Below are 15,048 nucleotides of genomic sequence, written 5' to 3'. Positions count from 1 at the left end.
AAAAAAAGTATAGAGATGATGAAACACATTCCAAAAATACACCATTCTGTTTCTCAAGTAGCGGTCATCTACCGAGTAAGTTAAATCATTTTTGAATTCTATGTAAATTATAGTACAGTCATTTTGAGTCTTCTCCAGAATACAGTGGGTGAGTATAATGCTCAGCACAGATATCTCTTTGCTCTTTTGCTTTCCTTTTTTGTAACTAGAGAATTTGACCAGAAATATGCTTGTGTGGACGAGAAAATAAAAACAAAGCTTGGCAATACACAGATTATTCTTGGAACAGATGGAAATGACTTCATGTACATAGTGATGTATAGAAGTGTAATGGTATGTGGGAATGACCTTGAGAAATAAGGAGAAAATATGCTGCCTAGGAAATGATCGGACAAGAGGGAAGAACCCCCACTTCTTAATGGCTGGAGACAGAAATTTAGGAAGGACCTACAATAAGTGACCAGACTGTTAAAAGTGGTGACAGGATTCTTTCAGATTTGCAAGATTCTGTTAAGGTAGCCTTATAATAAAGTAGAATTAGCTCACTTGGTCCTGTTTCTTTGTCAGGCTTACCTGAGAGAGCTGATGAGCAATGACTCATCAGCAATGACATTTATTGTTTAAATCATCTTATGTGCTCCCTGAACACACATGAGACATACATATTTTTTAAAAAACTTACATGTTTCTTAAAAAGTAACTGGAGACTGGAAATTATCATCTGTACCTGTAAACAAGAATTTTGATAATCATATATTCAGTAAAAGAAAGACTAGGTTTGAAAAGGAAGCAGGTTGTAGCTTCTGGACTAGGCTAAATGGATAGAAAGAATTTATCTTTTACAACCTACAGTGTTGTTTAATTCTTTTTACTTTTTTTAAAAAAATGACTTCTAATATCTTTCAAACCTTTTTGAATGTTATTTGGCAGAAGGACAATCCATAGGCAGAAGAAAAGTGAAATAATCACCCACCTGGTTAAAAATCAAGAACAGGCTGCCAGACGATTGAAAGAAAAGTGCTTAAAAATGAGGATTTACAGTATTTACTCAGCCTCTCATTAATAAATTACATAGACATAATAGGGAATAATTCCTTAGCATTTGTAGTCTGAATTAATGCAATCTTGATAAAAATAATAAGGTCCATGCATATCATTAAAATATTCAGGACCACCATTTTTCTAGAACTATTTGTAGGCCAATACTTCTAATGCCTTTATTTGCAAAATTGTTCTAGCATTTTTAGTCAGTAGCAGAGGAATCCCTACGCGGTGTTGCAATGTATTCCCACTCCTTTCCTAACTTGCATCCATGCATGAAAGGGGCGGAGCTTGCAGTGTGATGTTGCAACTCTTCTACCTTTCTGAGGAAAGCTTGAGGTCCTATGGACACCACTGGTCGGTCAGTCGTATTACAAAACCATCCTTTTACTAAAGGATTTCATGTGTGGGATTTTTAAAAGTTAAAAATACTTCATGGATGGAAGTGTTTCATTGCCTTTTTTAAAAAAAGATTGGGTTTTTTTGAACTTCCCAGCCTTACTTACAGCCCTGGGTTTTCCTGGATGTGTCTCGTCCAAGGACTGACTGACCAGGCCTGACTGCATTGTTTTGGGGTCCAGAAAAGATAAGTTAAGTGCTGTGAACTTTTGAAATAGCAAATACTTGGCTTTATTAAATATGTTAAAAGTTTATATATTTGAGCAACATTTGAAACATGACTGTGTTTGCCACTAAGACTGGCCCAGAACCTTTAAATTGGTAGTGAGAGATATGACTTTCCTCTTCGACATAACAAATTGTATTGCAATATTGCAAGCATGTTCCACTAGTATATTTTGGGATGATAGTTGCAAACAAATTTGCTGTGCAAGGAAAACTAATATTTCTTTGGTTGCTATGAAGCCTTTATCTCTGTATCTCTCTTGATAATATAGGTTGTAACTGCTGACTCTCAGCTGGGATCCCAGCTAATGATCAGATCTAACAAGGGCAGTTTCTTTGTGCCTTAATCCAGATTACATCTGAGATTAACTAGCATAGTGACACTGTTCTAAATTTGAAATGTAGGTAATAAAGCCTTTTTAAAAGAAGGAGAATTTCTTATCAGGATTAGATAGGAAATGATGTGTCAAAAATAAATAAATGCTTTTCTTTCTCAGAATCTGGTTTAGCCTTTGGAAATTCCTTGTGTCTGCAGCAAATGTTGTAAAGCTCTGTGAAATTTGATTTAGTTCTGCCTCTAATCTTCAATTTAGTTTTAATTTTAAAATTTTACCCCTTTGGGTTTCTTACCTTGGAGATAACTGCACTGTTAAGCAGCATGTTCTACACACATGTGGTTAGCTGCAGAAAGACTTAGTACCGGTATATGTTGTATTTGACCTTTGTAAATTCTAGAAGATAGAGTCCTATCTTTATGGTCAGTCTGATTTAACATTGTTTGCTGAATAAACTAGTTGTTTTATTGTTGTAATGGCAGCGTAACAAAGACATTTTCTAAGAAGGAAGTGTATTTTCTAGATGTGGACAAATTATTCAAAAGCTTGTAATAAACCAGTTGTTTGGTTTAGGTAAAAATGTCCATTTTTAGTGGTTGGTTTATACCTATTCCAAATATAAGGGGATGAGCTATCTAAAAAATAACAATGAGAGGTATGTTATTTAACAGTTGTTTTTTTGATTTGCTGATGATCAGATGTAAATTATGTTTTGATTCTGAAGCATTTTTTATACAATATAACGCCATTAGGCCTAAGGCTAATGAAAATATTTTCTCATTTTTTTAAATCAGAAAGAAAGAAATGAAATAGGCTATTTTCATGCCTTTTAATAAATAATTTATTCCCATGCCTTTTAATTAAAAAAATGCCAAGAAACACAAACACTTAAAACATCAAACCAATTATCTTATTTGTAACCTATAGGCACAATATGAATATTAAAATTTAGTAAGTTTGATGATTTGTGACAAACACAATCACTTGTTGTGGATTAATTATTATTACCAAAATGCATATATTATTTACTGCTCCCTATTTCTTTGTAAAAAAATAAATATTTAATATCATGCAAAATTTTCACTGGAGGAGGATCTACAGCGTCAAAAGTGCCTAAGATCTACAAAAGTCATAATGTGGTCTTGATTAGTACTATGTGCATATCAGTGAAAAAGATAAACCTTCCTGTAACAGGATCTGTATTAATGAAAAACATCAAAACCACTACCAGTTATCCCACCCCAAATCAAAGCCTTCCACCCAGGGAACCATGTTATATATAATTCTAGCATTCGGAGTAAGAAATAAGAATTTCATCATCCATCCGGTTCTTCTGAACTTATTTGAACCTTCTAGTTGTATTTCCCTCACATTCAGGATAATACAGGTTTGTGAGGGATTTGGAATTTCCTTGTTTTGAACATCAATACTTTTGGTTTGTACTAGAGATGGGGAACCTCTGACCTGAAGGCTGAGCTTGGTCTTCAAGACTTTCTACAATATGAATTCCTTTCTTGGCAGTTGCTGTTTCAAGAAGCTGAAATAAATAGTGCGTCTCTGGGTCTTTCTTCACTCTCATTTCTCTAGGAAAAGAAACAGGCAATCAAAGCCTGAGTGGCACGGAGGATGAATGTGATGTATGCTTAGGTACGAAGCTGACAAGATGGACGGTGACTTTGCCCTTCTCTAGTATTAAGTCCACCTTCATCCCTTTCTCTTCTTCTTTGTCTTTGTCCTATACCATTTTACACAATTATATAAAATACAAATTGAAAACCAAAACTAATGTACATGTTTCACAGGGCTTTTATAACATCTCTCTTGGTTGATCTTCAAAAGGCAGAGAAAATGGGAGTGTGTTGCCCTAAGCCAGACATGTCAAACACAAGGCCCGGGGGCCGGATCCGGCCCACGAAGTGGTTTCATGTGGCCCGCGAAGCCATCCTGGAAACAGAGAGGGAACGGCCCCCACTGCCTTGGCCCTGGCCCAGAGACCCTCCTCCTGCCAGAGACCCCCAGTTCTGTCCCACTCCTGCCCAGGCCCCCCCATAGGCACCCTTGATGCGAACGATGTAGAGCTGGCCATGCCCACCCAGTAGGCCATACGCACTTTAGCCACGCCCACCCAGTAGGACACGCCCATCCTGGCCACACCCACCCGGCCCCCTGAGGGCAACCGCAATGCTGATGCGGCCCTCAATGAAATTGAGTTTGACACCCCTGCCCTAAGCTGTGAGTATTGGCAGGAGAAGACATATGTGCCTGATGGGTGTGTCTAAAAGATACAATAATAGATATAAAAAGAGCTTTTTGAAACCCTTTTCTTTGATATCAAGTTGAACTATGAATAAATGAAGATATAAGATGCATGGATAGCAAATTATGAGCATTTTGTTTTATATACAAAAACATTCCCCCAACTTCACTCTTTTGCGGTGCTGGAATGGAGAAAACATTGGTAAGATGGAGTGTCTGAGGGTGAGCCCTTCTGTACCCAGGAGTTTATTATCTTTGGTCTTGGATGGGATTGCGCATAATTCGGGGGTCTTCTTGGATTCCAGGCTTCTGCTCAAAGAGTAGATGGAAGCCCTGACTGGAAAGGCCTTTGCTCAATTTTGTGTTGTGTGCTCCTTTCCTGGACAGGGAGGCTCTTCTTTCGATCACTCATGCCCTGGTTATTTCCCGTTTGGATTATTGCAATGTGCTCTGCATGGGACTATTCTTGGAAGCTTCAGCTGGTGCAAAGGTTGGCTGTGCGAGCTATATTGGATGTCCAAACAAGGGCACATGCAATACTTCTGCTCCACAAACTGCATTTAGTGTCGATTTGCTTTTGGTCCAATTCAAGATGTGGCTTATAAAGCCCTACATGGCAAAGAGACAGGCTACCTAAGGAACTAGCTTCGTCGCATCACATCAGCCCATCCCACCTGACCAGTCAGTTAAAGAATTTCGAATGGCTGGGTTTAGGAAGAGAACCTCCTCTGCTCTTGTCCCAACGCTATGGAATATTCTCCCTCAGAAGTGAGGAAGCCCCCCCCACTCTCCTGGCCTTCTGAAAAGGGGTTGAAACATGGCTCTGCAGCCTTGGGAGTCGGGAGCCCAAAGAAGCACACAGTTGTGAAGTTGGTTAATGACATGAAAACTTTCCTTTTGCCTTTGTCAACAAATTTTTAACAGAGTTAATTATTCTTGCTTTATATTTCAATGTTTTATTCAGTGCTTTATTATACATCACCCATAAGCCCTCTGAGGGACATAGGAGGGTTTAGCAGTGTGAAATATAAACAAACAAACTTGAAGGTAATCTGTGTTCAAGTGTGGGAGAAAAGAAAGCTTGGGGGAATTTTGTCTGCATTTGTACTTCAGCTCTGCAACTATTTAAAAGATTTTCTTTTCTTTTTTCTTTTTCTCTTCTCTTCTCTTCTCTTCTCTTCTCTTCTCTTCTCTTCTCTTCTCTTCTCTTCTCTTCCCTTCCCTTCCCTTCCCTTCCCTTCCCTTCCCTTCCCTTCCCTTCCCTTTCCTTTCCTTTCCTTTTCTTTCTCTCTGCTTTCAGTTGGTTTCCGATGTACTCCCAAAAGTTTTTTATTTTTATTTTCTGCACTTGATGTTTAGACTTTGTCCATACCCTCAGGAAATATTTAACGGTCAGATTTTCTTTGTACATAATATTGTACCATTTTCACATGTGACACATTCTTGCATTGTTGGTGTACACCTAAGCATGTTTATTACCAAAACTGACTGAGTTGTGAAAGACTGTGTTAAATATTCTGAAGCTGAATGCTCTAAAGCAGGGGTGTCAAACTCAATTTCATTGAGGGCCGCATCAGCATTGCGGTTGCCCTCAGGGGGCCGGGTGGGTGTGGTCTGGGTGGGCGTGGCCTACTGGGTGGGCGTGGCTACAGTGCGTATGGCTTACTGGGTGGGCATGGCCAGCTCTACATCATTGGCATCAAGGGTGCCTATGGGAGGACCTGGGCAGGAGTGGGACAGATCTGAGGGTCTCTGGCAGAAGGGGGGGTCTCTGGGCCAGGGCCAAGGCAGTGGGGGCCGTTCCCTCCCTGTTTCCAGGATGGCTTCGCGGGCCGCATGAAACTTCGCGGGCCGGATCTGGCCCCCGGGCCTTGTGTTTGACATGTCTGCTCTAAAGTTTGAGACTAGTCAATTCCTGGAAAAAAAACAAAACCTTGCCTAGAAATACATACTGGTATAGAATTGACAGCAGAGAAAAGGTATGTTAAGTAGGGTCTTGTCTTAGGACCACAATTGTGCCTGGAATTTTGATCATAAGTCACTGCAATTCTAAGTGGAGTCACCGTGTGACTGCATTCAATTTTATGACAGTTAAGTGATTCATATGGTTGTACGTCTTAATCCAATTTATCAAATGAGCTTTTTTTTCTTCCAGAAAATGGCAAAAAAACAACAACCCACAAATTGCAATCACATGATCGTAGGATACTGCAACTAGTCGTAAATGTTGCCAAACACTCAAAATGCAATTATGTAACCATGGGGCTGATGAGACAGTCATAATTTCAGGAATGGCTTGTAAGTAATTTGTTTTTTGAGTTCATCTTAACTTGGAACAGTGGTTAAACGAGTGGCCGTAACCTGCATGAATAAAAGAAACAACCAAGCGCAGGTAATCCTCAACTTACAACAGTTCATTTAGTGACCATTCAAAGTTACAACACCACTGACAAAAGTGACTTATGACCATTTTTCACACGACCGTGGCAACATTCCAACGGTCACCAGATCAAAATTTCAGATGTTTGGCAGCTAATTCATATTTATGATGGTGGTTGTGTCCTGCGGTCATGTGATCACCTTTTACCACTTTCCCGCCAAGCAAAGTCAATGGCGAAGCCATGTTTATTTAACAACCATGTTACTAATTTAACAATTGCAGTGATTCACTTAACAATAGTGGCAAGAAAGGTTGTAAAATGGGGCAAAAATTCATTTAACAAGTCTCTCGTTTAGCAACAGAAACTTTGGGCTCACTTGTAGTTATAAGCCAAGGACTACCTGTAAGTAAAAATTGTGGGAATTGTTACAACTGATACAGATACGTTTAGAAAGAATGTACTTAAGATTTTTATCTTTTGGGGTTTGTTTTTACATATAGTAAAATATAAATTTATAACATATAAATAAGCTTAGGTTTTTCTTTCTGTGGTGATTAGTTGTAGGGGAAAAAAAACTAGAATGAGGGGGAGCTTTTTCCTGAACTGGTGTGCAAAGGGGGAGAATCTGATTACAATTGTCCTTGAAGAAGCAAGGCGTAATTGTGTACCGCTGTGCCAACGACCAGTTGAGTTTTATTTTGCTATTTAATTAAAAGAAGCTGGGGTAACCCTTAACATTTTTATACAATGATGAGATTCATAGTTGAGCAAGGTTGTGTTACACATATAGATGCAACCCGAATTGTCTGTTTTTGTGTATTTTTTTCTATTTTGGATGGAGAGTGAATGTAGGGATCTTAGTTTTAAATCTAAGTTAAGTTATTATTGCAAATGGATTATGAATTAATTTTCCTAAATTCTGGGAAACTGTGGAAAGGAGATCTGGGGAGGATATAAAATAGATTTGAGAGCTGAATGCCTGTCCCTGAATTAACCCAAGACTGTGATGCCTAGTTTGCCTTTAGAATAGATATTGTTGAGTTCATTTCAAACTTCAGCTGTAATTTAACAAGTCTATAGAAACAGTTATACCTTTTTATTTGTACTTCTAAAGGTTTATAGTACTAAATGTGCTGGATGGAATTGGCTATCTAAGGTAGGACATTTTCTACCCAGTGAGAGTAGAATTTATTGAAGAGAACTTAAACCGATCTAGAGCCATAACTTTATTGGATTTGCCTCTTTGTTTTAAGAACCTTTGATGTGTTTTTAGAGAGAAAAAAATCTATCCAAGGTAGTTTTTTTAAAAATAATTTATAAACCCTTCAGGTTATCTGAGGGACCATCTCTTGTTGATCACATCCACCCAACCCACTGGACTGGGGAGACAGGAGTGTTGTGTCTCCCATCCCCTAAGGAGGTACATCTAGTAGGACCTACTAATAAGGGCCTCCTCCATAGTGGCTCCCTCCCTCTGAAACTTTATTGCTCCAGAAATTAGTCTGGCCCCCACATTAACACTATTTCATAAGGCACTGAAGATGTGGTTTTGTCAGCGGGCCTGGGGAACCCACAGTGGGATGGAGCCATTAAATGGTTGATTTGAGTGTTTGTTGTCACTGAGGGGGGTGAGTTTTTTATTTTATTACTGTTTTACTATTTTTACTTTTCATTTTTATTTTTTCTACATTGTGTTTTTATTATCTGTAAGCTGTCTAATTGCTGTGAACGAGTAGCAGCTATATAAAATATCTAAATAAAATAAATACAACCTTTTAACTTGCACATATTTTAATCTTGTATTTTATATTTTAAGTTTTATATCATATAGTATGCCTTATTTTAATCATGATGCTTCTGTAAACAAACATTTACAGTCTTTGGGTTAGATCCAAGCTTAGTTATATTTGGAAGAAGAAATGGATTTCGTGTTGATCATGATCCACTAAAGTCTCTTTCATTTGCACTTATTCTCATCCTGATTCTGGAATATAAATTTCATGTTTGTCAAGGTGAAGATTCTATAGAAATGTAAAATATACCAATTTTTCTCATTATTATTATGCTTGATTGTTATGACTTTGAAGTAATATGCAGTATTATCCATATATTGCAAGGTGAAGTAGTGGATAAAAACTGTGGTTGAAACAAACTTCTTATAAGCTTAAGATGTGACTCAGAAATTTCGCCCATGATCTTTACTTTACTGTTTCACATGACAGCACAGGCAAGTTTGGTGCGGCCTTGTAAGTCCCTGTCTACCACTGATGATTAAAAAAAAATGTACAGACCTAAAATTCCCATTGTCTGGCTTTGACCCCAGAACTACTTTTAAAGTCAAAATAAAACCAGTTTGGGCGACCTAAATCCCCTTTGGCATGGTGACAGTCCTAAAGTGGGAGTGGCATATATCTAAACTGTAAAGGAAATTTCCACTGGTAATGATCCAAAAGCCTGGTATAGTATTACCAATCTCAGCCTTACTCATTGGTATGTAGTGATTTCACAAGGAATAGATTGCAACATTGCTTTACAGTAAAAGCAAATCTGAGCCTTTGACAGTTTTCTGCATTAGATCCAGGGGGTCTGTAATGAAAGGCTTGATTCTACCTTTCTCAGTGCTTCTTTAAATAATGTGTGATCCTTCCTAACAGGCCAGGTTCTGTTGTCAGTGTGTAGGTGGGAGAGTGTTCCTCCTGTACTTGGGTTAGGCATGTTGCAATATAAAAAATCCTTAAGAGGTTCAGTCTAAATAAAACCTTTTGAACAAAATAAATGGCATAGCTTGCTGTTTTAGATCGATCGATCGATTGATAGCACATTCCTCTTCCTTATTCTTTTCTTTTTATCTGTCCTGATTTCTAAACATTTATTACAAACATGGGTTTCCAAGTCAGGCTTTTTTCTGTTTTTCCCAAAGTATTCTAAATACTGGCGGAGACGTCCTCGGACAAGCGCTGGCTCTTCAGCTTTGAAACGGAGATGAGCACCGGCCCCTAGAGTCGGAAACGACTAGCACGCATGTGCAGGGGAACCTTTATCTTTACCTTAACATGAAAAAAACCCAGAACTTCTCTTAAATTAGATTAGAAAACCTTTATTGTCATTTTTTTCTGTGGGCACAATAGCACACATTAAAAATGAAATTTAGTTGCCTGCTCTCAAAGTGTACACATATATAACACACATTTAAACATACTATATACAACATATGTATAGACCTACACCCTTACATATATGTAATATATAAATATTAGTCACTGTCCATCTTGAGTACATAATGAAAGGAGGAAGTTTTAGAGTTCACAAGGTTAATACTGTATGGAACAAAGCTGTGACTGAATCTGGATGTTCTGCTTCAGATACCACGGAGCCCCCTCCCCCCAGAAGGTAACAAGGAAAACAGGTCGTGAAGAGGATGTGTTGTGACCCAGACAATCTTGTGGACCCTGCTCAAGCATTACTTATGTGCTATGTCCTGGATGGAACTGCTAATGATCTTTTCAGCCATCCTCACCACTCTCCGCACCGCCTTCCTGTCTGAAGCAGTGATGCTTCAAAACCAGACTGTGATACTGTATGACAGGATGTTCTTGATCTTAAGGATGAAGTTAAAATGAAAGAGGTGTTTTTATTGCATGAGTTAGACCATCTCAGAATAGTGGTAATGGGAATAGGGAGTTTATTTTGGTGCAACAGAAACCTGAAAACCTGGATTGGGGTTTTAAATTTCATAATTTAATTTATTTTGTTTGGGGCTAAATTTAATTTAATCTATTTTTAACTTTTGTATGTTATATTTTAATTGCCCTGTACACTGCCCCGAGTCCCTCAGGAGAAGGACGGTATATAAATCTAATAAATCTAATAAATAAATAAATAAATAAATAAATAAATAAATAAATAAATAAGTATTATGACCAAGGTATCACACACAGTAGTTTATATAACACGTTCAAGCTGCAATTCTTCTTTTTTGTTTCCACTTTGGACAGGTTGAATTCTGATTCCTGAGGAAACAGAAGTATCTTCCCTGCCAGTTAACCCTCAATATCCTCATGCAAATCCTTTTCCTCACCCTCTTCTGTCTAAACTGAGGACGTGGATTCCATCATAGCTCGAGTTTTTGCTTTCCAATTTCAGACGGAGATGGGCTCATTCCGAAAGCCCCGGCCACGTTTCATGAGCTCCCCGGTGCTGAGCGATTTGCCGCGTTTCCTGGCAGCTCGGCAATCTCTGCAGTTCAGATCTAACTCTGCCTGGAACAGGTGAGAAACATCCTATCAATGTATACAGTATCTGATGTCTTGAGACTTGGATTTAGAGGGAAAAGTTGGTACAGAGTGTGCAGGGACTCTCACACGGCACCTATCAATAGTTCCTTAAAGCAGTGAGGTGTCTTTCAGGGATGGTGTGGTTGTCCTTTGTAGCTGCAGCAGATCCTGGGAAAAGATGCGTTTAGTATAAGGAATTGTCTACAGGGATTATGTGTGCACTCAATAAAACATTTTCCCTTTGACCCAAAGCACTGGAGAGCCCTATTATGCCTTTTAATACCTTTCTTCCAGCATTACTGGATTTCTCCATGTGTTTGAATTCACAATCTATCCATGCAATTCTGTGGATATCTCATTAATTGTACATATCTTGTGGGAGTAGAACATTTTTCTGCTTTGGTGTGCAAAAGAAAATAGTTTGGATTAAATCTGGTTTAAACTTTTCTCAAATGCCTCAAGCGAATAAGTGAGTAAACCTGAGTAATTTGTCTGTTTTTGTGAGATAAGATGTTGTGAGAATTAATAATATCCTGGCAGGGATTGTTTCACACTAGAGAGCTTTCTGTGTAGGTGTGTCTAGATGATTTTAAAGTGTGGTTACAAAAAATGTCTTGGAGTATGTATTTCCAGATGATTTGATGGCTACAGTTAATTCTACTTTTATTGCTTGGTTAACCTGTCATGTTATGGTTTAAAGTTCTGCTAAGAAGCAAAACTTCCTAACATAGTTTGTTGATTCAGATGTAGTGGTTATCAAAGTATAGATTTAGAGAGAAGAAAGTGAGCTCCCTCAAGGGCATTTGTCATAGTATCAAACAGTGATTCTATGCTGTACAAGTAGTCCTCTAGTTATGACGCAATTGGGTCCAGAATCTTAATCATTAAATGAAATGGTCATTAAGCAAGATGATATTTCACTCAATGACCCCAATCTCAACTCTCCCATTGTAGTTGTTAAGCATACAGTATGTGCAAGTCGTTAAGTAGCATGCTGGGGATAGGGCCTGGGCTTCAAACCCAGACCCTCTCTCTGCCCTACCATGCCCAGGTCCATTTACTTTTTGCATTCTGCAGCTGCTGATTATTGAGGCACTTGCTCCATCCTACAAACAGGCCCCATTCTTGTGATGGTTCAGAAGGCCCCTTCTACAAATTGCACAGTTTGGAGAAGGGACCCTCTAAGTGACCATGAGAACAATGGCATTTGTTGGCCCTTTTGCCAGGTTTGAGATCTGTTCCTCCAGTACATGCATGGATTTTCCCTCCCCCTATGGAGGGAAGGGGAAACCCCTTGGTGCACTGGGGGAACAAACCTCAAATTCTCCATCCCCTTTGCTTATCATTCCCTGCTGGCTTCCCCACTGACTTTCTGGGGAAACCAACAGAGAAGATTGCAAATTATAATCACATGATGGCAGGACAGTTGACATATGTTTGTAAATGCGAACAGATTACCCAAAGCCTGAAATGCAGTAATGTGACTGCAGGGAGGGGGATTGCCAACCCATTGTAAATGCACTTATTAAATTACCCTAAGTTGAGGACTGCCTCTATGTGAATTATCAGGAGATCAGTAACTAGAAACACAGCCTATTTAAATGCCTGCAGTTAATGGTGCAGAGAGCATTTACAAAATGCTACAGACAGCAGTGATTGATTCTGCTTTCATTTCCCCCTCAATCCACATGGTCCTAGCTGAGGACTGTGATTGGTTTGAAAGTGGATAGTTTGTACAAATATATTTATATATAACTGTATTAGGTGAAAGAACTGGTAAAAATGTCTTTATTTTCTTGAATTCTGTTATCTTAGAAAACATTTTTTCATGTTTAATGGGGTGGGGGGGGGAAACCCTGGATTAATTCAGTGACTGTTCCATAGTGATTTGGCCATGCACTCCTACAGAGACAAGTTTTTGCATCTTGTGAAACATACACAACACTCTGCCTGCCTCTTCTTTTTTTCTTTTATAAGACAGTATTCTTTTGCGGCAGACAGTATTCTTTTGCGGCATGCAGTGAAGCAAACTGTGTTTAATCTCTGGCCTTTGTGTAAGCCTGGAGAAGTCAGAATGCACAACAGTCAAAATTTCCCGAGTGATTTTTGTTTCCAAAGGAGATAATGCAAAAGTCAAAGCAGTGCTCTGAATAAGAGCTGCACAAGGGCAGAAAGAAACAGTGGTGTACTTAATTTTGGCTAGCACCTTCCTGTATTAGTCTCTTGATATCTGTACAATTATATTTCTCTCCACAGCCATGGGCAAAGGAGCCTAATGATCCCATGGAGGGGGTGGGTGGGGGTGGAATGCAGAAGTCATTTAAGGGCAATTAATCTTCTACTCTACTCACCAATATATTTACACAGTTCTTGACTGCAGTTTCATTGCTTTGTGTAAATCAGGCTAGGACATTCATTATTTATGACTCCCCTAACCTTCTCCTTCTGTTTGGCAGTGTTCAAACAGCAGTGATCAATGTGTTCAAAGGGGGAAGCTTGCAAAACAATGAACTCTACATCCTCAATGAAAATGTCAGGTATGTGGCTTTAACTGAACTGGATTCAACAGCCTTCCCAAGTTGGGGCAAATGTAATGCTGAGAGCTTTGTGCCTCGGTAGTAGCTGGTGCCTTGGATTCCTAATATGCTTCTTTTATTGGCATAGTAAAGGAGACTGAACCATGGACTCTTTTTATGATGCTAGAGCAGTGCAGAAATTCATAAGAAGAAAAAAAAAGTCATATATCAATGATTTCACATGGGAAGCAGGAGAACGGATTTAGGTCCTTCTTCCTCTTGTTACCAGATGATTTCTTGCAGTAGTAGTAGTAGTAGTAGTAGTAGTAGTAGTAGTAGTAGTAATAGTAAAGGATGGTTGAGATCAGAACTTGGCCTGGCTCTTCCTCCAGCAAATTCTTTATATGCCGCAATCATAGTTAAGAAGTGGCTGGGAAACTGTCACCTGTAAGAATGGCTTATTGGTGGTTGGCTGTGTTGTTGTTGATGTGGTAGATACATGTGCTTCACATTTTTAGTGTACAGAGCAATGATGCTATGTGGTGGAGCCAGGGATTTTTTTTTTCTCTTGAATTTTTGCAAAAGTTTGAGGGGTTTTCTTTCCCTATCATTGTTCTTCTGCAATAATATATATGTGGTCAGAAATGAGTAAACTTGCACTTTCTGGGGCAAAGGTTTAATCGAGGGTGAGAAAGGCTCTATTTGGTTTTCTCTGCTTTGTTGCTTTGTAAGTTAATAGTCTAAAAAAGTGGCAGCATAGAAGAGAACTGGCCATGAACAGGGTTTCCTCCTCAGACAGGTTTCTGTCTCTGTGCCTAGCTTTTTCTTTAAAAAAAAAAGTTGTGAGTTGTTACTGATGGTTGGTGTTTTTGGAAATGGGATGCAGTAGTTCTGCTTTGATGGTTGGTGTTTTTGGAAATGGGATGCAGTAGTTCTGCTCTTCGAAAGCTGAATGAAATCATATTTGGGTACTCAATTTGTGTGTATGAAAGAGAAGATGTGAAAAAGAAGGTGTGTCAGAGAGATCACTATGCAGTAGGTATTAGAAGATTGCTAGATTTCAGTGTTCAGTTGGGAAAATCTTTGTGAGTCCCAGAAGTTTGGATAATGATGAAAACAGGCACGCAGTGATCATGCAATGAATTTATTTGAACAGTCTGGTCAGATATATGAGCATAAAAAAGATTAATGTCTTGATGGAGCCTGTTTGGTTGTGGTGGTTAAGGCGCCAGATTAGGAACCAGGAGACCATGAGTTCTTCAAACCTTAGGCACAAAGCCAGCTGGGTGACCTTGAGCAACTCATTCTCTCTCAGCCCTAGGAAGGAGGTAATGGCAAGCCACTTTTGAAAACCTTGCCAAGAATACTGCAGGGACTTGTCCAAGTAGTCATCGAGAATCAACAATGACTTAAGACACCAAAAAACCCCCCCCAAAACCCCCAAATACAAAGGCATGGCAATAGGTAAGAGTTTTAGGAAATGCAAACAAATGTCAGTTTGATTATAGCTTCAAATTTGATAATCACATAGAATGATCTCCTTTTTTTTTCTTTTTCACTTCATGGCCTTTTCTCCTTCAACTCCATGAACTTGTTTGAACATTGTCAATGCCGAGAAAGC

At 38.9% G+C, this 15,048-nt stretch overlaps 1 protein-coding gene and 1 long non-coding RNA gene across 2 annotated transcripts in view; one reads left to right on the top strand and one right to left on the bottom strand.

Annotated features, from left to right (window-relative positions):
• PRR5L (proline rich 5 like) overlaps positions 1 to 15,048 on the top strand; it is a 71,014-nt gene that overhangs the window by 18,176 nt on the left and 37,790 nt on the right. Inside the window, exons 3-4 of the mRNA XM_083356452.1 lie at positions 10,781 to 10,905; positions 13,368 to 13,448. Of these exons, the coding sequence (XP_083212578.1) occupies positions 10,787 to 10,905; positions 13,368 to 13,448 (200 nt within the window). The 5' untranslated portion in view covers positions 10,781 to 10,786. The remainder of the gene's footprint in view (positions 1 to 10,780; positions 10,906 to 13,367; positions 13,449 to 15,048) is intronic.
• Positions 5,480 to 6,240, bottom strand: LOC310636530. Its single transcript, XR_014491734.1, has 2 exons — positions 6,139 to 6,240; positions 5,480 to 5,779 (listed from the first exon to the last, which is right to left on the bottom strand). It is a non-coding gene; the product is annotated as an uncharacterized lncRNA (long non-coding RNA).

The sequence above is a fragment of the Vipera ursinii genome (genome assembly GCF_947247035.1).
Source record: "Vipera ursinii genome assembly, chromosome: 1".
NCBI lineage: Eukaryota > Metazoa > Chordata > Lepidosauria > Squamata > Viperidae > Vipera > Vipera ursinii.
This window is presented reverse-complemented; position numbering and strand designations above follow the sequence as displayed.